Here is a 24,973-nt window from a genome sequence, read left to right as displayed (position 1 = left end):
AAAAACAAGATTCAATCCAACAAAATAGCGGCTGCTTTACAAAGAGCGTAGGAATATCCGAGCACCGTCGCTTGTTGTCGTTTCTTAAAGAGCTTGAAACGCGCTTTAAAACAGACCTTAATGTCTAATTGCGTCCTTTCAATCTATTGTCAGTCAATAATTTTGCTTGTTTTTGTTTCTTTTCACTTGCAGGGGCAAGTGTACTTGTAATCGAAAACTAGACTTTTTTCCCGTGAACAAATTGCTGCGGCAGATTATACTGCTGCTGCAGAAAATAATACTAACAAAATGCTGTGCTTTCAACGGCAGTATGCGCTGACATGCTCAACTTCTTTGAATTCAAATAAAACTACCTTGTAGTTTATTGGAGGTACAACATAATTTCTTCAAATAAACTCGGTGAAGAAAACATTTGGGATTCGTGGCTTTCGTCCTATTTTCGTTCGGCTCATTTTCCTTTTTGCAATGTAGATTTGATTATTTGGTACGCTTTTTAGCAGCCTTATTTTCTAAGACGGTTTTTCATTTTGATTTAAACCGTTTATATTTAATCGAAAATTGTTTTGTAATTTGTTGAATTCTGATTTTGAATTATTTTCTTTCTTTTCTGTTGTTTTAATCTTATTTTTTTTCGGTATTACAAGCACTGTTTCGAAATTAAGAAAATTTTATGCTTTTGGGGGGATGGGTCGTAAAAATTTTCAGTTTTAAAACAGACAAGAGTTGGGTTTCGGCTTATCGGGGTTCGACCTTTTAATGAGAGGTTAGGGTAACTGACTCATGGCCGTTTTGTGGCTTCTGTTCACGATGAACAGGATAGCCTCTGTGAATAATATTGCTCCCAATTACCTACGAGCTTGCGTAAAAGTATTTGAGACCACCATGAAAAACCCCATCAGTGGCAGTGATCGAAAAAATACGGGTAGCTAGATTAATCATTTCTGACAGCGCAGGTGCAGTTGAAAAATGTGCGTGCTTTTCATCAGTGTTGTATGTTTTTTAAAAAGTATTATAAAGTTTCTATGGTTGTTTTTCGAATGAATAATTTCAAGATTTCAGCTTTTTTACGATAAAAATACAAAATAAATACTACAAACATAACTAATACAAACTTGAGAACCACTTTCAAAAACTTCTTAGAAATTTTTCCTCTGAGATTTTTAAGCTCACAGAAATACCACTTTATCCGTGATTTTTTCAAATAATTTGTCAGTTTTCGACTTTATATTTTTCAAGGCTTCAATAATCGTAATCTACACATTCATACTGACGTAATTTTCTATCAGTTATCTGCTCTTTCATTTTTGAGCTTTTTCAAGAGTTGATGAGCGTAGTTTTGACTCTTAAATAGTTCGAAATTAGTTTTTTTTTCAGCAAAAGCCTTAAAATTTGTTCAGGCTCAAATTTGAGCTTTCGCTGTTTGACTTCTGATTTTCTTTTAAGTTCAGTTAATTTTTTTGTTAAAAGTAAAGCAAACTCAGCCGTCACATAAAACTAACACATAAAAGTGTTAAAGTAGCAAAAACATGATCGAATTCTAGTTTTGAAAGTGATTTTTAATTGCAGATAAAAATATACTTACTGGTCCAGTTTTCTCAAATTGTTAACTATATCAAAAAGTGCTAATCATAATACGGTCTAGAAATTCAGAAAGCTTTAAAAGCATTCAGTTTTTTTTAAATTCAAAAGTTGAGATTTTTATCAAAAAATAAACAGGCCAGTATTTTTTTTGTTTACTTGCCTTACTTGACTCTTTCTGTTGGTTATGTTGCTCAAGTATCTAATTTAATGTAACCGATGTTGAAGTATCGCAATTATGGGCTCACAAAGCAGAAGTAAAGTCCGTTAAAACATACACTTACGCAAATATATGAAATTTTTGTGAGTAATCTGTTTCAAAACTTCCTCATAAAAAAGTTTATTCTGATTTTAAAAACTGATAATTCCAATAACAGCTTTTCTTAGATTTTTTTGGATCAAATGGAAATTCAAAATCAGTCAGAAACATAACAAGGCTGCTGCTCGTATCAGGGCGAAGCTATGATTGTACTGAATGCCCAATATCCTGTCTATGAAATCATTTTCGATTTAAAATTTTCCTGCCAAACTAAAAGAAAGTTGTTTTTTTAAAAAAAAATCTCAACACGTCATGAAAAGGAAAAAGTGATGTATTTACCGTCAAGTACTGAATTTATAGGATCAAAAAGCTTGCCTCATTTGAGGGAAAGTTCTTTTGTGCCGAATTAACTCGCTGCTTTTGCGTTAGAAGCACACGATATATATTGCTCATCAATTATCTCAAGTTGGTCTTTTTTGATTTTGTAAAATTTAATTAAACATGATCATAGAATTTAAAAGTTGTTATTCCGACTTTAGAAGATGATGCGAATATTTTTCCTTGGGTTGGTTTTTTCTTCAGTCAAATTTTCGATTTTTTAGCTAACATTTTGATGAAATTTTTTGTACCATTACAGAAACTGTTTTTTTTGAGCTCGAGTTTAAAAAAATGCTTCCCGCAGGATCATTTTTTTTGTAAAACTAGGGGGTTTGCAAATTGCTTATTTGGCCAATTCGGTATAATTAATTAGCGATTCATTGCGTTCTGATAACACGCGTAAGCGGCGAATTAATGAGTCTCAAATTGAACTTAGGCCACCAGTTTTTCGAGTTAAAAAATACGCTTTGTAATTTCAATAACGTGTGGGGGACAAAATGAAGAAAAAAAAACTTTTTTTTTCCGCTGGTTTTGTCATTTGTTTTTTTTTAGTGACCTTAAAGTGCTCTGGAATCATTGGAGCCTCTGCTCTGATATACGCGCAGTCTTGTTTCAAATTAGAATGATTTTTGAGCCGGATTAAATTGCTGCTCACCCGTTATTAGCACATAATATATATTGCGTGGTATTTAATCCACATTGACAATTTTCAAATCTATAACTTTTTTTGGATTCTCTGAAACTTACAAAAAATGCCTGAAGAAAAAACCACACCGTTCACCGATTTTCCAATTGTCTCTTAGAAAGTCGGGACAAAAATGCACAGGTAAAATTAGTTTCTCCTCTGAAAATCGGCTGAAAAGTTTTTTTTTTATCAGATCAAATTGCTCATCTTATTTTTCCTCCTCTCCCTCCTCCAACATTCCGTCTAAGCTTCTTGGACAGCAACCAGCTCTTGTAGTCCCGTCTCGTAAGGGGTCATGTAAGCATTATGCTAAGGGCATACTGACCGTGATTCGGATTACAAGACAAAAATGAAAAAAATGATTTTGTGTCGACATAAACTGGTCTGATTTTTTTTTGGTTTTTAGATCAAATTAGACAACTGATTAAAAGCTGATCTTCCGCTACAGTTTTAACGTTATTTTAGTCTTTCATTTTGAACGTTTTTCTTAGAGGTTACGACTGGCTGTCCCTGTTCAAAGTAGAGTTTTGTCGACGAAAAAATGACAAACCGAGCGCAAATATTCCGTCATTTTCATCAATAGACTGAACGAAATTTCAAAAATCTTAACTTTTTTTGCCACTTATTTGATTGTCTTCTTGACCGAGTGCCTGAGAAAATCACAAAAGCGAACTCTGAAGTGTGAACATGAATTTGATGAAGGGAATATAAATGACTACGCGAACCAATAGCATTCAATGATAATAAACCATGTATGTCATGATAACAGCAATTTTTTCATATCTGTGATATTTTTGTTAAAATATACTCATTTTATAGTTCCTTTTTGCATCCAGATTTATTTTGGTTGCTGAAACGTTCCTCTGAAATCGTAAGCTTTCACTTTTCTCTCTGGTCATCAAGTGAGTTGAGTTTTTTAGTTATATTCCAGCGGTTCAATTATAGACCGCAAACGTACTAGTCTTTAAAAATAAGGCTCCCCTCAAAACCAATTTATGTCTTTTTTAATCCCTCAAAAGAAAATATAATATTGGCGTTCATTGTTGCGTTTGAAATCTTTTTCGCTCTCCTTCTAAATTAATCCGGATTTAATTTTTTTTCTCTTTGTGTTTTTTTAGTAATACTGCCTTCACATTTTTGAGACCTCAGCGGTAATAGTAAATATGTGGTTTCAATTTAATATTACTTTTATTTCGACTTCTGTTTTTGCGCCGTGTGTTTCGATTGTTTAGCTCCCGTTGTTTGTATCTATTCGTTTTTTCCTGAATTCATTTTTTTTTCAGAAATCAACTGTAGCTCAATTGAAACCAGTCAATGTGTACACATTACCAGTTATTCCAGTTTTATTAACTCAGGGAATATTGTTTACAGTTCAGTCGGAAATTGTTGGAATTATTTTTTTGTAAAAGATCAAAACACAACGACGACTGGATTTCATTATCTTCGCTTTTTATTTAAATGGGTAAGTTAAACTAGAAGTCACAGTCCTGTGAATTAAAAGGTTCCAACGACAAGAATCCCCGAAAAAAAATCAAACAAAGTTTCCAAATGTTTTGATTTTTTGTCTTCGTAGAGGTTTAGTTACTGTCAATTTATGTCTGATATGAAAACACTTACGTGAAATTTTTTTTCCATTATCTAGTTCTGACCTTACAGAAAGTTTCATCTCAACAAATTTTTACTCTAAAAAATGGTAAAAGTAAAACAAGTCCAAACAAATTTTTTTCTTGACCATCATAAGGAACTTTCCAATATATCTTTGATTCATTTGATATCTGTTTGATATCCGAGAAACAGACTCATTTTTCAAACGATAATCGTTGCAAACAGAAAAATCTGTTGCAAATGACCTTGCTTGTTATGAAACTTCAATCAGTTTTTCATTTAGTAGTAAAGCCGGATCCTAAGATTTGAGGTACGAGGTCCCAGCAGTACCTTGTTTTTCTTCGATGTGTATTGAAATGGATTTTGTTTTTCATGGAAAATTTTGAATAGTCAGAATAACGCTCATCGTTTTTTTGCTAATTAACTTTACAAAACAAATTTTTGGACTAGACTTTTTTACTACATTTGAAATTCGTTCTACAATTTTACCAACCCTGATTTTAAATGATTTTTCTTTTTCGTTTTCCCCTGCTGAAATGGTTTTTAAATGTTAGTATTTTTTTCTTCATCACAAATTCAGCGAAGATGCGCTTTTCCTCTGACTAGATATCCATACTACCTTTGAAGTTCTTGATTTTTTCAAATTATAGTTACAAAAAAAAACAGTTTAATTAAATTTGAAGATGACTTGAAAAAGCAGAAACTTTGTATGTTTTTGTGGAAATTGGCAACGAAGTCGCAAAACTATGAGCATTGGTGGTCGTGTAATCGAGAACTAGACTTTTTTTCTCGTAAACATCTTTTCTTAAACCTGAAAATGAAATTGAAGTTACTTATTAGTGAACTTTAGCAACTTCGAGTCTGCATACCACTTGGCCTAGAAGTTATGCGGTTGTCTGTGTACCCTATGGTCTGGGGTTCGAGTTCCGTCCAGACCTTGTTTTTTCAGTATTTATTAAATTAAGAAAAAATAATCCGGGAAAAATCGAACTGTCAGACATTTGTTGGTCTGCTGATGTTTTAACGGCTTAGTTGCCATATTGTAGATTTTTTATGCGGCCAGCAGTTTTAGTTGAAAATTCAAATGTTTTTAATGTATTCCTGTAATTTAAAAAGTTTCTATTCCTGACTGTGAATGTTTTTTCTTTTTGTTTGGCTTTTTGTTTGTTGCTGAATTTCTTTGTTCTGTATCGCCTCAGGGGCAAAAAAATCAAGTAGTTTGTCTACAAAAGATAAAATTTCTGAAACTTGAGTTTTCAAATCAATGAGTTGCTTAGAGAGGCTGTATTTGGCTCAATGAACGCATTGTCGGCTTAGTGGCCGTTCCTTTAAATTTAAAGACTTATTTAATGCGGTTTTTTTGTTTCTTGACTAGTTTTCTGAATTATTTCTCATTTTGTCCAAAAAGTATATATATTTTTGATTATGTTATTTTCGTCTTAATGTTTATTCGCTAGCTTGCAAGGCTGTGCTTGCGTTATATCGCAAGTGATGCAAATCTCCGCTTTGTCTCCGTGTTGATTGCGAGGCGAAAACTTTAATTTTATAGGTTTGTTTTCCCGGCATATCTTTTTTTTGCTCATTATTTACACTTGCGAACTTTAGTGAGGTACTGTTATAGTACGACTATTCTTTTTCTAACCTAAGTCGCAATTATTAGTGCCACTTTTGTGGCATCTTTGGAGCTTTTTGATAGCATGTGCTTTGAAATTCGATTTTTTATAAGTTGACACAGTTGATGCAGTTCTCATTGTTCAAATGAACCGAAAAAGCTATTTGCTTCAAATATCAGTACAAAAATAGAAACTCGGTTTCAGAAAATTTTCAACTCAATGTATCTCGCAATACTTTTCAATGTTTTTGAAATGCTTAAATTGCACATGAGTTGGTTTTATGCTTTCGAATTTGTTTAATGTAAAATTAGCGTGGAAGCCTTCAATTTGTTATATTCCAAATTATTACAAACCAAATTGTGTCTATTTGTATTTGTCGCCAATTTTGCTGCATAGCATTGGCAATTGATTAGCACGTGTAGCTGCTTTATTCGTGACTACTGTTTGTGGTTGTTAAGAGTTCGTGGTTGAGTGGGCAGGGTGTGAGACTCCAAATCTTGTGTTAGAAGGTTCGAATCCGATAGATAGCAAGGTCTTACTAATTCGAGGCTTATTTCTCTTTTTTATTTTTTCACTTTATAAAGCTGCTTTTTGTCGTGTTCTCGCACAAATGTTTGCGAAGCTCAGCTTTGCCTCTTAGAAACTTACTTGTCATGGTCCTTGTTTTTTTTAGTTATCATGGGCTTTTATTTTTTTTCATTGTTGTGAGTTTCTGAGTGGGCAGGGTGGGTCTGAAATATGAATTAGCATTTTAATCTAAACTAATTGTATTTAGTTTTTTGATGTATTTTAAACCAAAAAAAATTGCGGGCTGCGCCAAATTGAGTTGCAGATTACTAGTGGAAAACCATTTTTGGGTTTTTTTATTTAGTTGATTGGCCCAAAACAATGTTAATTTGCCGCATTACAAATTATACGTGATTTGAATGTTTTCGGCCAAACAAATATCTAAGGTGGAGCAGTCTAATTTATTTAATAAATCTCATTCAATGAAAAAGTCTGTGACGCGGTCGCATTGAAATTTGATTCTTTGTTCTGAATTAGAAACAACTGGCAAAAACAAAAATAGACCAAAATTGCACCATTGGTCCTCGCCTCTGATCAGTTGGATAAATGAATTTTGATGGTATTAATCCGACTAAGTACATCCTGGGGAATAATATCCCAATGACAATTTAATACCTTCCCTCTGTCCGCCCTTTTCTTACCATTCTGTATCAATTTTCCTGCTCTTCCCAGTTTTGGCCTCATTTCATTCACACCTCCACCTGTGTTCACGTGCATTCACGTAGCATTAAAGCGAAAGTCTATTTAATCAGACCGCAAAGAAGTGTTCCTATTGGTCAATTGAGTTGCCTGAAATTAATATGAAAATAAAAGGAAGCACAGTTCTATCAATGGAAAAAGAAATTGCAAAAGAAAATCGAATAAAAGCAGTCTTTTTTATTTAGTGCTAAATCAAAAGCGGTATTGATAACCAGCTTTTTCGGACATTATTGATCCAGTCATATTTTTTCATTCATCATTGTACTGGAAAGTTAACTGCTAGACCTTTCTGCATATTCGAATTGTTTTCGATTCTTCCAGCAACGGAAAATTGGCAAGTTATTTTTTATTATAGGTTATTATATGTTATTTAATTTGATTTTTTTTAGAAAACACTTTTCTTGGTATATCAAAAATTTTGTAAGAAAATTGAAGCTTGGTTATTTCACAAAAAAAATATTCTTGAATACAGAAAGGGTAAATTTGTAAATCCAGGGTATTGTTTGTTTGGTTATTTTCGTTTTCAAGCTAATTTTGAATCTATTCTTTTCTTTACCTTAACTCGCAGTTTTGGCCTAATCGAATTGTGTGCCTCTTCAAGTAGTCCAATTTTTTGGCATTGAGAAGTCCTTCTCCGGTCAATTTCCCCCAGGCGTCAGATAATCAAGTTATAACCAAGAGTCACTTCTGTTACGCCATTCAGATGTCGTTTCTAAACAATTAGCTTTCCGGAATTTGCTTCTCAATTAGTTCATGCGTGACATTTTCTTATGTCGCGACGTTTTCTTTGGGTCGCGGTGACTCTTTTTCAGTCGCGCCGGTCTAGAATTGCCATAAATATTTCAGATATGGTTTTCAGATATTGCACGATTACAAATTCAACTCATATCTTGTTTTTAAGTGTTTCTGAAAGAGTTGGATAAACAATAAATGATCTTTTTAAAAAAAAAATTTTTAGACTTTTTTCTTTCAGTGTTCTCTACTCAGTTGCTTTGTGATTGACAATAAACCTAATTTTCGCGTAAAATTTCTTGTTGAAGCCTTGTTTGTGAGCTTAAGTGAAATAATGGTAGACGGTGGTATGCATGTAGCAAAGAATTCTGAGACCAAAGCAGCAAAAGTTGGTAAAAAACAACATTCGCTCTCACACATTCATTTGATCTGAAAATAGAATTATTTTGAACAACTTTTCTCATCGCTGAAATTGCTTTTTCAACTCAGTATGTTTGTTATTTAATTCGACCTATCTGTGTTTTTGCATTATTGCTCCGACTTTCGTCTAAATGCGGAATATTTATGTTTGGGGTGGTTTTTTATCCAGTGAAATTTTTGTTGATCGAAATAACAATTTTTTCCAGTTATGTTCGGTTATACCCCTTTAATGATGAAAAATGATTTTAAAAGTTTTTGGAACCAAATTGGATTGATGTAACAAGGAAATGCAAGATATTAAAAGGGAGCTGGTCAAAATATAGCATTTTTACTTTTTACTCATAAATGGCCTGCAGCGAATGATTACCAAACACTTTTTGTTTTTCTGTTTCGGAAGAATGCGCAATATTTTTATGCTTGTTGATTTTTACTTATGTTGAGCTTGAGCAAAATCATTTTTAAGCTTTAAGACTATTTATCCACGAGGGAAAGGACCAACATACGAACCGCTGTTGTGCCCTTGCTTAAGAACTACATGCAGCTTTTCTGTTATTTTTCTGGGCTGGGTAATGTTGCTTCACCCTCAAGCAACGAGCACAGATCATGGTGGGCCTCGAACATCCGACCTTTCGATTAATAAGCGGAGACGTAAACGCTTCACCACCGCTCTTCTTTTAAAGTTTTCATGCTTTTAACTAAATTTTTTGCAAATTTGTTTGATTTTCCCACATATTATCGGGAAGTAATTTTGGGTTCTGGTTTTTCCACGCAAAATTTTCCCCAAATATGGTCGAGATGGTGTCCAATGGTATGTAATATCATACAAAGACATTTAAAAAATAATTCCCTGTGTTGAGCAAAGCACGATAAAACTGTTCGCTTTTAGTGTTATTTTAAGTTAAATTGCACCAATCAAACAATTGACAAAACTTTCCGTTTTCGAACACGACCATATTTGCCATTACAAGATAATTCCAAAACTTTGAGTTTTGCGGTTTTCTCAATCTACTTACGACTTCAGGTGTCTTAATTGCCCACTAATGTTTTAATGAAAGCTTAGCAAAGAGAAATATGAACTTTAAATTGTAGGTCGATTGAACTCTTACTAATTTGAGAACCTTCACTTAACACTTGAGATTATCAGTCAAAGCGCTCTCATGCGCACTTAATTTTTTTTTCTGTTTTAACTATTTTCACTGTTTTAAAAAGATAATGCTCAGAAATTAATTACCAATATTGTTTGAACTTTGTTCGAAACAAACGTCGAAAGTCTTATAACAAGCCTGAAAATGGATTGAAATGGAATTTTTTGTTTAGTTCCTTTAAATCATTGGTCCGGTCCGTTCAAATTTGATAAGTGTGGACATAGAGATTCTAAACACAATTTTTATTTTTATTTGCTCCAAAGGAAAAATGGTCTCGACAAAAATTGTAAATCAGTCAGTTTTATGGAGATCATTTCACCTGCTGTCGATTATTCTGCAATTGGCTATTTTTCCTCAAGAATAAGTGCTCAATTTCAGCAGCATTTCCTGAAATTCAGAATCAATTTCGTTGCTTGTCCTATAAATCTTATGGGGCTGTAAAATGTGTAAAATGTTGCGGCTGTGAGACAAAAACACTTATCAATGCTTTTGTTCATGCCGCTGAAAAAGCCTTTATTGCGACGCATTCTAATTTTAATTCACCACAAAGATATAAAAAAGATAATGACCGGTCGCAAATCATTCGGAAAAATTAGTCATCTTGATTTGTTTCAGTTGCAGATCATTTCATCTGTGTCGCTGCCACGATTTCATCATGGACATGGGTAATGGATCAAAAGTTTTAAAAATTTGTAAATTACCGAAAAATTTTCACTGCTTTAAATAATTTATTCGTTTCGCTGTTGAGATGTTACATGCCTCAGTTTCATTTATTGGATGATTATAACCTTCCAAGTTCAATTCTAAACGTTGACTCTTTCTGAAAAAGAAAGGAAAGTTATTTGTTTTTATTTCATTTTTTATTAAGCTTCCTGTTTTATTTGATAAATGATAAGGATGGTCAATAAAGGTGACTTTGTGGTTTGATAACCAAATCAGTCTTATTTCCATTCCCTCCTCAACTTCTTCATATATTTCACTTTACTCTTTGCACCTCTTAAGGACCACCTCTCTGGATATCGATTTGGAAAAAACAATCCACCCTCACTTCCGTGGCCTTTTGCGCCCACCCATCTAACTGGAATGAAAATAATATTCTAAAGTACCCCCAGTAAGTTATAACCTTACTAACTAGCCCTCTTGCATTATTCATATTATTCATCGTTTAATCGATAAAGTCAAGTTAGAATAATATAGAATAACATTATTAAAACGGCAGCAGCAATTGAATAAAGGGTTCACCATTGCAGATACTTACACTCGTAAATCAAGGCAAATCATATAAGGGTGAAGTGTCTTATTTCTACATTTTGTTAATTCAGAATTTGGCATGTATCATTTTGAATTTGGGTAAATATCACTACAAAAAAAGAACTGAATGCTTCACTAGGTTTAATTTGATTTCCTATTTTTGACTTCACTCGAGCAAATCTGAAGAAAATTTTGCCTTCCGAATTGCCTCGTGTGTTTTCCCAGCCAGCTGTCAGGCAATTTCCGTCCAACTTTGAATCCAACTTGCAACAACCGACGTGCGTGAAATTACAATCTGATCACTACATCTAACTTTTCCTCATTTTACCCAGAATTTCCCTCATAGTCTTTTTAAACCCTTGGACCGTTGCGATACAAAGCATTTAGAGATAAACTTTTGATGTTCGTAAAATTTCAAAGTTTTGGTTAATATGAGACTATTAGTAGTGTCTTTGAAATGTGTGTTTTGATTTAGAGCAGATGCACTTTTTTAATGGCTGAGTCCGAAGGGGGAAACTCAATGTATTAATCAGCGACGCGTCTCTCCCGCAATCCTGGATCAAAGCTCCCCAATTTTATTGTTTTTTACTCCCCATAATTTATTCACAAGTCTCCCTCAGTACTCAAATTGCCTCGTGTGCATTTACCTGGTGGATACTGTTTCAACATAACAGGTTCTACAATTGCAAATAAATTCAGAAGTCTTAAGTTCAACTTGAAACTGCAAAAAAGCAAAGTTACCGTAGCTTTGAAAAAAGTAGCTTATACTGTTACCTCTCTCCGTTAATTCTCAAATTGCGACTACTTGCACTTTTATTCCGCCAGAGGTAATACTACCTTCCTTTACGCGTATCCGGCAAGTACTCTTGTGTTACTTCTGGGCTTTCCTGGCCATTACTGGATGCTAATTAGACCAGAGTTGATCTAGACCTTACCAGATTAATTATAGCATTCGTATTTTCTCCATCCTTCTTGGTGCTTATACCATTTTGGCTGCTTACCATAACTCAATTTTAAAACTAGCATATCTGCTAAATTATTATTCTCAGCTGAACTCGGTTCGAAATACATTCAATTATTGTTGAAAATTAACTCATTATAGTTCAAGCTTGTCTCTTTTCAAAAACCCTAAAAATGGGGCTTACAAATATTTGCGGTGCAATATTTCGTTTTAATACAAAGTGTACAGAAACAGAATCAAGGCCTTATTTCGTTCGACCTTCCGTATTTGGCAGTTTTCTGGCTCTGTTTTTCTTGGTCCAGACTGTTCACTGCGAAATTCGGGCTCAAATTGAAGAAAACAACGCTGTGGGATCATGGGTAGCATCTGTTAGCTCACTATCTGTCAACTGCAATGGAAAACTCAAAGTAAGATAAAATAAAATCATAAAAATGTCTAAAATTAAAGCGATCAAAATCTGTCAGAAATGTACAATTTAGCTTATGCGTCCGAAATATCATCCAGTAAGTGTTAGGGGCAGATTCAGATTTTTCAAAAAATGCCGAGCTTTTGTAAGGCTGACTAAATTGATTTTCCGAGCTCTCTCAAAACACTATAAAGAATTTATATTGCAAAATTTTTCTGCTTTGCAGGCTAATTAAAGAAAAACAGACCAAAACAGGCTGCTGCGTATACATATTGAATAAAGATAGCATGTTGCTGTGCAAGTAGCTCATAATGTTCCCACCATTTTGATTTTTAAAAAAACGTTTGAAAAATCGTTTTTTTTTCCTACAAATTTCCATTTTTTTCTTATCCTCAAAAAGTACATTGTAATTATGTTGGAAAATGCAAGAAAAAGTTGCTACTGAAGCTAAGGAAAAAGTTGCTATTAAAGCTAAGGAAAAAGTAAGATAAAGCGCTGAGTTTTGGGTAGAATTAAAATTGGGAGGTCAGCTTATCATCAATTTTCGTCTAATTTAGTCTGAGAAACGAAAAAAAAAGCTTCAGTTCAATTTTTGTCGAATCAAGTTTCGTCTAATTTAGACTGGAAAAAATCAGACCATTTTGTCTCAACACTAACTGAAATTAAGACAAATTTTTTTATAATGTTTAACCGGTTCGTGTGTAAATCAAATCAAGTTCTTATTACCCTCGCGATAAACAAGGGTAATGTAATCGGGTACTAGACTTTTTTCCGTAAATAACTTTATTCACAGCATGACTGAAATTGTGGTCAACTCTATCTCTACTTTCTTCAACGAACAGACAGATAGAAAGCATATAATTTTTGAGCATGTCTGCATTAAAAATGGCCGTTCTTTTTCGACATTTTTTAAGCCGCATGTAATTTTACCTCCGATTTCAGTATGTCAGTTTTTTTCGTTTTATTATTTTTTTAAACTCCGATTTCAGTATGTCAATTTTTTTGTTTTTTTTTATTTTCATTTTTTTTCTTTTTATTCGTTTTAAAAGAAATAGGTTTATAGTATATCGATTTGGAAGATTTTTTTAAGTCGTGGTTAACTCTATCTGTGGTCAACTTGAAATTGTGGTCAACTCTGTCGCTACTTTCTTCAACGAACAGACAGATAGAAAACATATAATTTTTGGCATGTCTATTAAAAATGGCCGTTCTATTTCGAAATTTTTTAAGCCGCATGTAATTTTACCTCCGATTTCAGTATGTCAGTTTTTTTCGTTTTTATTATTTTTTAAACTCCGATTTCAGTATGTCAATTTTTTTGTTTTTATGATCACTTTTTCTTTTTATTCGTTTTAAAAGAAATAGGTTTATAGTATATCGATATGGAAGATTTTTTTAAGTCGTTGAGGTGCAAAAGAATTTTATCAAAGTGTTTTGACAGGGATTTAAATCTTTTTGAGTTTTCAGGGATTTAAAAGTAGAAAAAAAAAATTTTTTTTTTTCAAATCGCAACATGTCTGCTCAAGAGTTTTTGGCTTTGTTAACCTTTTATAAATTTAGTTTTAATGCTTAATGAACATTCAATTGTGCTACTTTTTTCTGGAAAGGAATTTTTCATTCAAGACAAATGTTGACAATTTTTGGTAGATTAATTTTTACGATCTTCTCTACGGCTTTTATCTCTGTTTTTGTTGGCAAGTTTGTCGTGCTATGGCTATATATGGGTTTTTTCGCCATTGCTAAAAGTGCTGGTAAATCAGTTTCAAGATTTCGGGTTCGCTGCGAATTTCATAATTGTTTTTTAGAAAAAATTTAGAAGTTTTTTTTGATTTGTTGGTTTATCTGTAAGTAGTAAGAGTAATTCATTTGTCTATCACAATAAGTGCCTCTGGGTAATCATTTTACATCACGCAAGCGAGAACTCATAATCTTGTAGAAACCTTAAAAAATTTTGAGTTCAGAGCTGGATTTGAGGTGAATTCAAAAACCTATAAAAGTTAAAAAAACGTTTTGAACTCGGTATTGCAATTAAAGGATTTTTTTAAAGGTTTTGTTTTCCTATACCATGCAAAGTTTAGCTGGCGACGTATAAAATATGCATTTCGACAAAACATCTGAATATGTAGTTTCGTTTTATTTTTTTCTCCATTAATTAAACTAGTTGTCAAAAGAACTTGTCTACTCTCACAAACATTGTTGCAAACACTAAAACTCAAATCCATCCATCTTGAAAAATATTTTCAAAAACATAAAAGTATCTCCCAAAACTTTTTCTTATGCACTTCTGTAATTTTCGCTGTTGTCTGAAATTTTGAGGGAAACATATTTAAGCAGTCTCTGATCCCATCTTGCACTTTAAAACTATGCTAATTTCTAATATATGAAATATCCAAAACATCAAAATGTTTCGTGAGAATTTATTTGTTTTATGATTCTTACATCATGATTCATTTTCTCACAGGATGTTTTTTTAAATCTTAACACAATTTCTTTTAAGAATGTTACATCATAATTTGGTTTTCTTTAAGATTTTTTATTAGAATCTTTCAAGATAATTGTGTTGACTTATAAGATTTTCCTAAAATACTTATAAGATTTTGTTTTCTGCTTAGGCCTAAGAGTTCTACTAAGAAATTCATTGAACCAATTTGTTTTGAAACTTTTGTCGAATCGAAATCTCGACCAATAGGGCTTTGCTATGTTACCACACTGACACCGAACGCGCCGTCTGTAAGGTAGACAAAATTGGCTGTAAAAAATTAAAAATAGACCCTACGCCGCAGTTCGTTTCCACTTTTTGAGATTGTTTGTTTTTATTTTCTAGGTTAAAATGAATGAGGAGCTGGAGGTGGACAGAAAAGGCGACATCAGAACCAGAGTCGAACTGGACCGAGAATCGCTGGACTGCGTCGAAAAAGAATCGCAAAACGGAAAATGCGTCATTTCATCTTTAGTATACTGCCCCAGTCCATTTAAGTCCGAAAATGTTTTGATCGAAGTGCTGGACAAAAATGACAATCCTCCCTCGTTTAGTAAAAAAGAAGCGCAATTTTCGATGCCTGAAAATACACCTCAAAACACGATGTTTGCCTTAGATGTAGCAAGCGACCCAGATTCGACAGAAAATGGCGTGAAAAGGTACTGCGAACTACAGATAATTTTTCTTTGGTTCGCGAATAGTTCCAGGCATTATATGAGTACATAACTTGAACTATTGGACAATTATTGATTGTATCCTATATACCAAATTGACCTTGAATGCGAGGTTGTTTCATAGAAATTGGCCAAAAAACATATGCTTTGAGAACCAAATCATTCGTATAAGACCTCTGAGCATCCAATTTTTTTTAAGTTTGGCTTAAAAAACGTACTTAAAAGAACTTACAAGATTTTATATGCAACTTTGATCTTCCAATTTTTTTTACTCAGATAATACTTCTGAAAGAATTGTTAAATTTTTTGAAAGACTCGTTATTTTGTTTATTGTGAGTTTCATTGTATAACAGTATGTAATTTTTGAATTTTCAATTATTCAGGTACTCTTTGGTTTGTGAAAACTGTGACGAAGACTCAGAGAACACTTTTCGTCTGGTAGATGACGAAAGAAGAAGCACGGATGGTGCCATTCTGCCCAAAATAGAACTGAGACAGCCACTGGACCACGAGGAGAAGACGCTTTACGTGTTCTCTATAACCGCATTCGACGCCGATGGTCAGTATTACTTTTCGGCATAAATCAATTTAGATAGGAATTTAATTAAATAGATGTTAGTGCTTTCGTTCGTAAAACAAAACAACTATATTGAATCCCTATGAGTACAAGTAGCGCAGAATGTTCTGACCATTTTTTTCTTTTTTTTTTCAATTAAAAGTTGTTTTTGTTTTATGTTGTGATAAGAGAACTAATTGAACGCTTAGACAGATGGTGAATTAAGCATAATCGACAACACCTATTTTCGAAAAAAAAAAATCTTTTTTTTTTTTGAAAAAAGTATCTAGCTTTTTTGCAGAATTTTTTTAAAAACTTTTTATTGCCAAGGAAGCGCAAAATGAAGATGAAGCTTTAAAAACTAGTTTTCTTGGAGTAAACCTAAGTTCTTTCAAACATGTTTTTCTCGACACTTTTCGAAAATTTTCTAAGATTATTCAAATCTCGACTGAAAGGCTTTAATATGATATTTCTTTCGACCCGTTCCGATGATTACTTGTGGCAACTGTTTTTGGTTTTATGAATCACAGGGTTGTACGATGATATATTTTTCGATTCGTCATTCCGATGATTCTTTGTGATACCTGATTTTGCGTGGAAACGAGAAACACACAAAAAATAAAGCACACTCGAAGACAAACGGTGGGAACAATAAATCATGTTGCATCAATGTAATTGTGTTTTGTTTTATGAACTTATTCAACAAAATTTATTTCATAATTCTAGTCTAATTAAACTTATTTCAAAGATTTTAAAAACTTTCAATTAAAAAGTTTGCGCTACATAGTGGCTGCAAAATTTTTTGTTTTATTTTAATAACTTGAGCAACTAACAATTCGAATCGTCTTTCAATTTTTCTGAATAGATTTTGAAACATTTATCGTTTTCAAACCGATCATTCAAACCGAGTTTAATTTAAAGTGTTTGAGCCTTTCGAAGATTGAAATGTTTGAATCAAAATCAAAGATTCGAAAGTTCGGGTAAAAACGATGTAATAGTTAGTATGGGTCATAGAAATTGAAGTTTTATAATATTTAAACTAAATTTTACAATTTTTCCGCAGAGTGATAGCAGTTCAATTAAAACACACTCGCAGTTAAGTGAAAATTGCAATTTTTTATTCTAGACCAGTCTGACTCTTACACGTTGAAAATAGACGTCACTGACATCAATGACAATGCGCCTATCTTTTCCCAGTCGACTCTGAAGTCGACTATTCCGGAGGATCAGCCAGTCGGAAGTGTGGTCGGAAGTGTCGAGGCACATGACCTAGACAGTGGAAAGGTTGGTTAGGTTACATGGGTTGGGGGGGGGGCGTGATTTAGGCTAAGGATGGTGGGATTGTTGAGTCGTAAGATACCAGGGGATGGAGGATCTTTTCATCACCAAAATTGTCGAATTCTGTACCACCCACCAGCCTAAGTTAAAGTCGTCAAAGAGGTGTAGCGGGTGTCAAAATATGGGTCGCCCAGTTTTTTATGATTATTATTAATACTCTATTTTAGTGTCTCATTTAGTTACTTTTATAAAAAAAATTACGCTCAATAACCTCAATAAAACATAAGTTAAATAATTGAAAATAAAAGAAGAAAACTGACTTCGTTTCTGATTGGTTTCTGCTTTCAGAATGGAGAGATAGAATACGGGTTTTCGACCCAAGAATCGCTTCCTGAAACAGTGCGCAGCTTCCAAATCAACTCGACAACGGGTGAAATAACCCTAGTTCAGAGTCTGAAAAACCAGGGCGGAAAAGACCACGAAGTTATTATATACGCTAAGGATAAAGCTGCCAGTCCTTTAAAAGACGAACTGACTTGGAAATTCTCAATTTTGGAGAAAAATGATTTTGTCCCGCAAATAACTTTCACTTCATTAGAAAACACCGAAGACTGTCAGATTCCGGAAAATAATGAAATCGGACATGTTATCGGTTACTTTGAAGTTGCCGACAATGACGAAGGCGAGTTCGGACAAACCGAGTTCCGAATGGTGAACGGAAGTAATTTGTTCACTCTAAGCGAACAAAATGGGTTCTATTTCTTGGAGTCGCTAGTTCGTTTTAACCGCGAGGAGATAGCTAGTTATGTCATAACTGTCCGTGCGTGGGATTGTCGTGATGCTCCTGCGTGCGACAGGCTTGAAACTATAGATCACATGCTTTTCACGGTCTGCGACGACAATGACAACCGACCTGTTTTTGAGCAGAAGGAAATTAAAATAACCCTGCAAGAAGAGGAACCCCCGGGAGTTTTGGCCCAGTTCCAGGCGTTTGACCGGGACGCCGGACTTAACGGGGAGGTCCTTTACTACATACCTGAAGTCGACATTTCAAGTTTCTTTAGCATCAATCAAAGCACTGGTGTTGTTTCAAGTGCTAAATCTTTAGATAGAGAACTATTAACTGATTTTGTTGAGGTTCCTGTGATTGCTGAAGATAAAGGACGGCCCGTGAGAAGGGAAACCGGGAAGCTTTTAATCACTCTTAAAGATATAAACGATAACGCACCGCGGTTTGTGAACCCTCCGCGGTTCCTGGAACTATTTGAAAATGCCAACCCGGGCGCAGTTATTGGTACGATCCAAGCTGTTGACGATGATAAAGCGAACGCTAAAATTATTTATTCTTTGAGTGCAAACTCGTCAGAAAATTTCGCAGTTGCAAAACATAGCGGTCATATAACAGCCTTAACTAAATTCGACTATGAAAACGAAGAAACACGAGAGTTTACGGTGTGGGTTGTAGCGAGAGAAGAAACTGACGAAGCTTTAACAAACACGCTGCCTTTGAAAATTGAAGTTATCGATAAAAACGATAATTATCCAACGATTGATTCGATCGAAGAAGTTGTCGATATACCATGGGACGCGGATGACGGATACGAAGTCACCAGAATCATCGCTCACGATATCGACTCCCGAGAAAATGGGCGACTTAACTTCGTGTTGCGAAATGAGCGCGACCGGTTTGATATCAACCGGAAAACTGGGGTCATTATGGTCCGAGAGCGACCCAATATTTATAAAGACAAAGACGCTACTTTTCAGGTTCAAGTTGAGATCCAAGATAGTGCCTCGCCTTACCCTCTGTCAATTGACACATCAATATACATTACATTCACTGGAAACGTGACTTTGTATAATCACACTGAAATAAGCAGTATCCGTTTCCCAATGACTTGGAATGACATTGAGGGGCTCGTTGTTTACATCGCTTTAGGAGCTGTTTTGTTCGTTATTCTGATCATTTTAATCTGGGTGACGCTAGTTTTTAAGTGCAGACGCAGTTCGTATAAAGACCACAGAGTTCAAATGAGGTCAACTTCGAAATTCATCATGGAGCAAGACATCCAGTACAACCATTCCAATTCCAGCAAGAGAGCCTCGGCTCATTTTGGATCCAACTTGAGAAGTCAAAATGGAGGAGGAGGTTATGGGCCTCCAGATGGAAGTGTGGCTGTGTACCTTAGGGGTCCTATGGGGGACGGGGATAACCACCCGAATAGCAGTAAAGATGTCTCCCCCAACTCGGCGCTTAACGATGACTCAGTCGTATTTGCAAACGAGATGAACACTTCAAGTAAGTAAAAACAAAACATTTGGTTTTTTACCTTGAACTGAATGACCTGTGACTGAAATCAAAAAAGTACGACTGAACGAATTGTATGCTTACTTTCATAAAGTAATCTGTTTATTATGCCACAAAATGCTTGGTTTCGTTTTTTTTCAAGACTTGGGTCTCAAAATTTATTGTAATATGTCTAAAAACAGGCTTGTTTTTAAGTCTCAAACAACATTTTTTGCCAACTTGAGCTGTTTGTTGTTCTTGTTTGTTGTTACATGTTTCACTGTATTTGTCTTTTGGTAGTTGACCTTTTGGTTAACAAAACAAAATCTGCTATGAATTTTTGGATAATTTGAATAGATGTTTCTCATACCAGCTGGAATATTTGAACTGCGGGTTAATTGGATCTGGCTAACTTGGTGGGTTTTCACAGCTGGCTTTGTTCATGTCTAATGAAATGAAAACACCATACACCATAAAAGCCCAACCTCTCTTGCAGTATAACATGAAAATGTCTCTTATAGCTTATAACTCTATAAGTCAAACTTCCTTCTCAAACAGTACAAAGTAGATTTATAGCAGCAGAATTTATTTTACAACTTTAGATTTCTGTAGGATTCCAAAATCTTTTCCGGCTGCAAAGTGTTTTCAAACAGATTTACACCAAGTTTTGACAGTTGAGAAGTAAAACTACAGGTTTGAAAGGCCATGAATAAATATATGACTTCGCATTGCTTCAAAAGTTTTCACAAGTTACAAAATAGTTAGTCAATTCCGTGAAATAACTTTAAGATCTTTCTTTTAGCCCCATGAAATAGCAATTTTGAAACACTAGTAAAACATTTTCCTCTCAAAATAATTGTTAATTAATAAATAACATGAAATATGCCTTATGACGCATTTAGAAAACTGACGTTAGATATTGACAGGTTTTTAGAAAAAATGTATAAAAAATATTACCATGTAGGAAGTGACTATTGAATAGCATCAAAAATTGTGCGACTAATGCGTCTAATTGGACCGTATAGATGTGCATTGTAAATTCAAACAGACAGTTGCGTCGAAATTTCAGCGGAAACCAAGTTTCAGAAAAGGAATTTGACGTTTCTTTCCAAAATTTTTGGATGAAATTCAATTTATATCACTTGTTTTTTTTCAGAATTTAATTTTGTTCGACAAAGGGAGGAGAACTGCACGTTGAAGTTATTTTTTTTAATTGAAGTGTCAAGTTTGTAATTTTTGAAAATGGGCAGGAACTTTGTATTCGGGTGTGTTTTTTTCTTGTTTTCCACGCAAAATCAGCTACCACGAATAATTATTGGAAAGGGTTGAGTGATATATCACATAAAGGCCTTTTCAGTCGTGATTCGAACCACATTAAGAAATTTCTAAAATTTTTCCAGTGTCGAGAAAAATCGGTTTGAAGTTTTTTTTTGTCTTTATTCGAGCGAATAAAGCAAGCGAGCAGTCTTTTTCTGTTTTGCTCGCAAAATCAACCACCACAAATAATCGTCAGACTGGATTAAGTAATTTTTCATATTGAAAGCCTTTCAGTCGTGGTTCGAACGACATCAAAAAATTTCAAAAAAGTTTTCCCGGTGTCGAGAAAAACAGGTTTGAAATTTTGGATTTTTCGTCTAATTTCGAGCGAGTGAGCAGACTTACATCAGCTTATTTATGCTTAATCTAAACCTTGAAATTTTAGTTTTGCTCAATGAAGTTAGTTTTTGGGCTTCTTAGCTTTATCTTAGGAATCAAAAATTTCGGGAAAAAATTTCAAAGTTATAAAAAAAATTATGATTTTTTTCTTGTTGTTTGTCTTCAAAAATTGTTTTACATTTTCTATATTGTTTATGACTCGCGAAAAAGCCGAAGTTTTACTTTTTCTCTCAGATTCCTTTATCACACCAAGACGAAAAAACGACACTAATTGCGAACAATTTTTGGATGAAATTCAATTCATATCATTTGTTTTTTTTCAGGATTTAATTATATGGTTGAAAAAGGGAGAAGAACAAATCGTTGAAATTGAAAGTTTTTTTCTAATTGAAATGTCAAGTTTTTAATCTTTAACTATTAAATATAAATGGGCAGGAACTTTGTATTCGGGTGTGTTTTTTTCTTCTTGTTTTCCACGCAAAGTCAGCTACCACGAATAATCATTGGAAAGGGTGGAGTGATATATCATATTGAAAGTCTTTCAGTCGTAATTCGAACATCAAAAAATTTTAAAAAAATTTCCCGGTTTCGAGAAAAACCGGTTAGAAATTTTTAATTTTTCGTCTAATTTCGAGCGAGTGAGCAGACTTACATCAGCTTATTTATGCTTAATTTAAGCCTTGAATTTTTAGTTTTACTCAATGAAGTTAGTTTTTGGGCGTCTTAGATTCACCTTAGGGATCAAAAATTTCGGAAAAACTAATTTTTTTCTTGTTATATATCTTCAAAAAATGTTTTGCAATTTGCATATTGTTCATGACAGACGAAAATGCCATGCCTAAGCTTTACTTTTTCGCTCAGATTCCTTTATCACACCAAGACGAAAAAACGACACTATTTGGAAACATAATTTTGTTGTAATTTCTTAAGACTGGTCGAAACATTCTGCGCTACTTGCACAGTAACCGGTTATCCTTGTTTCGACATGCTAATTATTTTTCTTTGAATTCCAATGTCATTTTCAGGGACATTTTCATTGTTTGCGTAAGTTTGCAAAGCAACATTAAAGTTGCTCTTGATATTTATATATTCTAACAAACCGGGTGTAAAGAACTCCAGGAAATCTTGGTACTCGTTTCGGATGATTTCCTATTCAACACAAACAGCGCAACTAAAGAGTAGACGAAATAAAGTCTGACAAAAGGAGACATATTATCATAAAATATTTGAAGTTTGCAGGAAACGTGCATTACAGGTGGAGTCTTGTTTATTGTGATTTCTTCTCCGAGCCTAAATTTGGCTTTTTACTTACTTATCAAGACTGTTTTGAATCCATATTCGTTGTTGACATGACTACAACAAACCCTATTTTGACCATTTATTTTACAGTTTCTAGTCGTAAAATCAACTCTTTTGAGGTTTTATTATTTTCAGTTAGCAGAATTAGAAATAATTGACAGATTTCGATAGTAATCATGAAAACCCTTGAAACTATATTAACAAACTTATTGACCAAAACTGAAGGCAAGTTAGTATAAAATATTGAAATGATTAAACCCTGCAAGGACACTGATGTTTATTTACTTCTAGCTGATAAAAACAAGTTCTCAGGCATTCTCAGTAGAAATGATCTGTTATATAAATTAACAGCAAACTTCACACCGTTTCAGAAGTCAAGTCCGACTCCTCTGGAGTCTTAGACTCCTGGATCCCGCTAAGAACATAATTCTGCCGACGCATTATCGCTTTTTGACTTTAGTTTGCTTATCAACCTTAATACCAACGGCAGAACGTGACCACGTGTGAAAACAAGTGAACACTTGTTTCGCAACATGCATGCTATTAAGACCAATGTATGTTTTGGTATACTAAGGAATCACATAGTTTGGGTTGAAAGGGAAAAAAGATAAGCTTATTCATTTTGTTATGGCCAATTTCGTGACTAATTATGCAATGAATATCATACATACATCATGCCATGCATACAGTTTTTGCATCAACAAATGAAAACTTCATATTTAAGAAAAACTTCAACAAATAAAAATCTCCAACAAAAACTTCAACAAATAAAAAACGAAGTACTGGCTTTTGTTGAAAGTATACCAAGTCAAAAAAATGTTTTTTTTTTAACGGCTAAGTTATTTCGTTAATCCACATAGACTATAAGATCGCAAACACAGGGATTTGGGTGTGCTCGGAAAATGTCGACGAAATATTCAAAACCTGATTTGAAAATCCCCCATCGAAAATATCGTAGATCCCCCCCCCCCCCCTGAATGAAGCCGTTGTCGTTTTTTGTTCTTAATGACCTCATGAACACATAATCTTCCGGTGTTTGCGTGTAGTTATTTCCCATTTTGCTTCGCTGGGATTATATCTTAATTAGGCTAAAATAGCTCCAATATGCATCAAAACATTCAATAAGACCCCCAATTAGACACTTTATGTCTTTTGAGAGGATATTTATTTCCACGCCAAACACTGTTTAGCCTAAAGGGCGATAAACGAAGCCCTTTTTACAGCATTTTGCGCCCTCTATGGGCTTTCTCTTTTTCATCTTCAGCCCATTGGTTTCCATGAGCTTTTGCGGCTTTATGTTTCCAAGTGATGTTTTTATACTAATTGGATCCTAAAATTACGGTATTGCCATTCCCTTTCGGTTCGATTGGCACTTTTTTCCAAGCATGATCAACCCGGACTTTTTGTTGTGAAATGTTCACCCGAAAATGACCCAATCGTTTAATGTCAATGACTTTCCTGTCATTTTGAAGAAGAGAGAACCCAAAAACCATGTAATATATTTGCCTCATAAAGTTAAAGCAAAAATGAAAGAAAAAAAAATATTTTTGTTGCACTTTTTTTGATGATTTATAACATGCATGCCTACGTTGCTCAAATTTTCAACTTTACGTAAAGATAAACAAGGTTAGATAATTAGTATAGACAAAACCTTATAAACTTAAAAATCGTTTGGGTTGATAAGTATATCTCTAAAAATATTAAAGTTTCATTTTTTTGTTAAGGGTCTATAAACTAATTTTGAAGGGGGGGGGGGAGAGCGCCGAAAAAAAGCGGTTTTTTGGTCAACATGTTCCAAAAAATGCCTAAAAGTGCCTTGTTTGGCCTGTTTTTGGAAAATCAATTCATCCATTGAAATACGTCAGCAAATCGTCTTCGTTTGTAAAAGTCTTCACAGTATATGGCTTACAGCACGTACAAAAAAATCAGTGTTTGAGAAAGTAGAATTTATTTTTATTCGGCTCTCTTTCAATTCGGCGAAAATAAGCGTCTTCTAAATGATTTTGAGACCTCCAACTAACCCCTCTCGTCGCCCCGTGGCTTTCAAATCAACACAGGCTCTATAGCTGTCAACAGACCAGCGTCTTTTTTGGTTGTTTATACCAGTTTGTACCATGTTGTACTATCTGTACTCACCTTATTATTATACACGGCTGTAAAAATTTAATCCCTCCCGTCAGTTTTACGCCACACTAAAAAGGAACCAGGGGCTACAATTTGCCAGGAAATTATTAGATGTTCAATTGACCGCAATCTCAAAAAATGAAGCTGTTTAAAATATACTTCAGCTGAAAAAAGTTTTAGGAAAAGAATGCCTTAATCAAATGACAAAAATGAGGTGAAATTCGCCAAAAATTCTGTATATTCTGCTAGATTTTCGGTTATTTGACTGTTAGGATACTTGGCTTGACCTGTTCGTTACCCTTGTACAACCCTATACATTGG

At 34.1% G+C, this 24,973-nt stretch overlaps 3 protein-coding genes across 8 annotated transcripts in view; 2 read left to right on the top strand and 1 right to left on the bottom strand.

Annotated features, from left to right (window-relative positions):
* LOC134847913 (bifunctional arginine demethylase and lysyl-hydroxylase JMJD6-B-like) overlaps window positions 1-24,973 on the bottom strand; it is a 500,322-nt gene that overhangs the window by 117,028 nt on the left and 358,321 nt on the right. The window lies entirely within an intron of this gene.
* The window catches only part of LOC134847915 (uncharacterized), a 336,559-nt gene that overhangs the window by 5,635 nt on the left and 305,951 nt on the right, over window positions 1-24,973 (top strand). The gene's annotated exons all lie outside the window — the stretch shown is intronic.
* Window positions 1-24,973, top strand: part of LOC134847548 (protocadherin-20-like) — a 71,017-nt gene that overhangs the window by 1,257 nt on the left and 44,787 nt on the right. The window contains exons 1-7 of one of the 5 annotated variants that reach the window (XM_063864614.1): window positions 7,493-7,718; window positions 10,297-10,792; window positions 11,408-12,300; window positions 15,124-15,437; window positions 15,836-16,011; window positions 17,135-17,292; window positions 17,635-19,585. In XM_063864614.1, coding sequence (XP_063720684.1) covers window positions 12,067-12,300; window positions 15,124-15,437; window positions 15,836-16,011; window positions 17,135-17,292; window positions 17,635-19,585 — 2,833 coding nt within the window. In that variant the 5' untranslated portion in view covers window positions 7,493-7,718; window positions 10,297-10,792; window positions 11,408-12,066. Of the gene's footprint in view, window positions 1-3,691; window positions 3,803-4,028; window positions 4,363-7,492; window positions 7,719-10,296; window positions 12,301-15,123; window positions 15,438-15,835; window positions 16,012-17,134; window positions 17,293-17,634; window positions 19,586-24,973 lie in introns of those variants that run through there. The other 4 variants (XM_063864610.1, XM_063864613.1, XM_063864611.1 and 1 more) reach the window with 4 other exon arrangements.

This window comes from Symsagittifera roscoffensis, chromosome 6, assembly GCF_963678635.1.
Source record: "Symsagittifera roscoffensis chromosome 6, txSymRosc1.1, whole genome shotgun sequence".
Lineage (NCBI taxonomy): Eukaryota > Metazoa > Xenacoelomorpha > Acoela > Convolutidae > Symsagittifera > Symsagittifera roscoffensis.
This window is presented reverse-complemented; position numbering and strand designations above follow the sequence as displayed.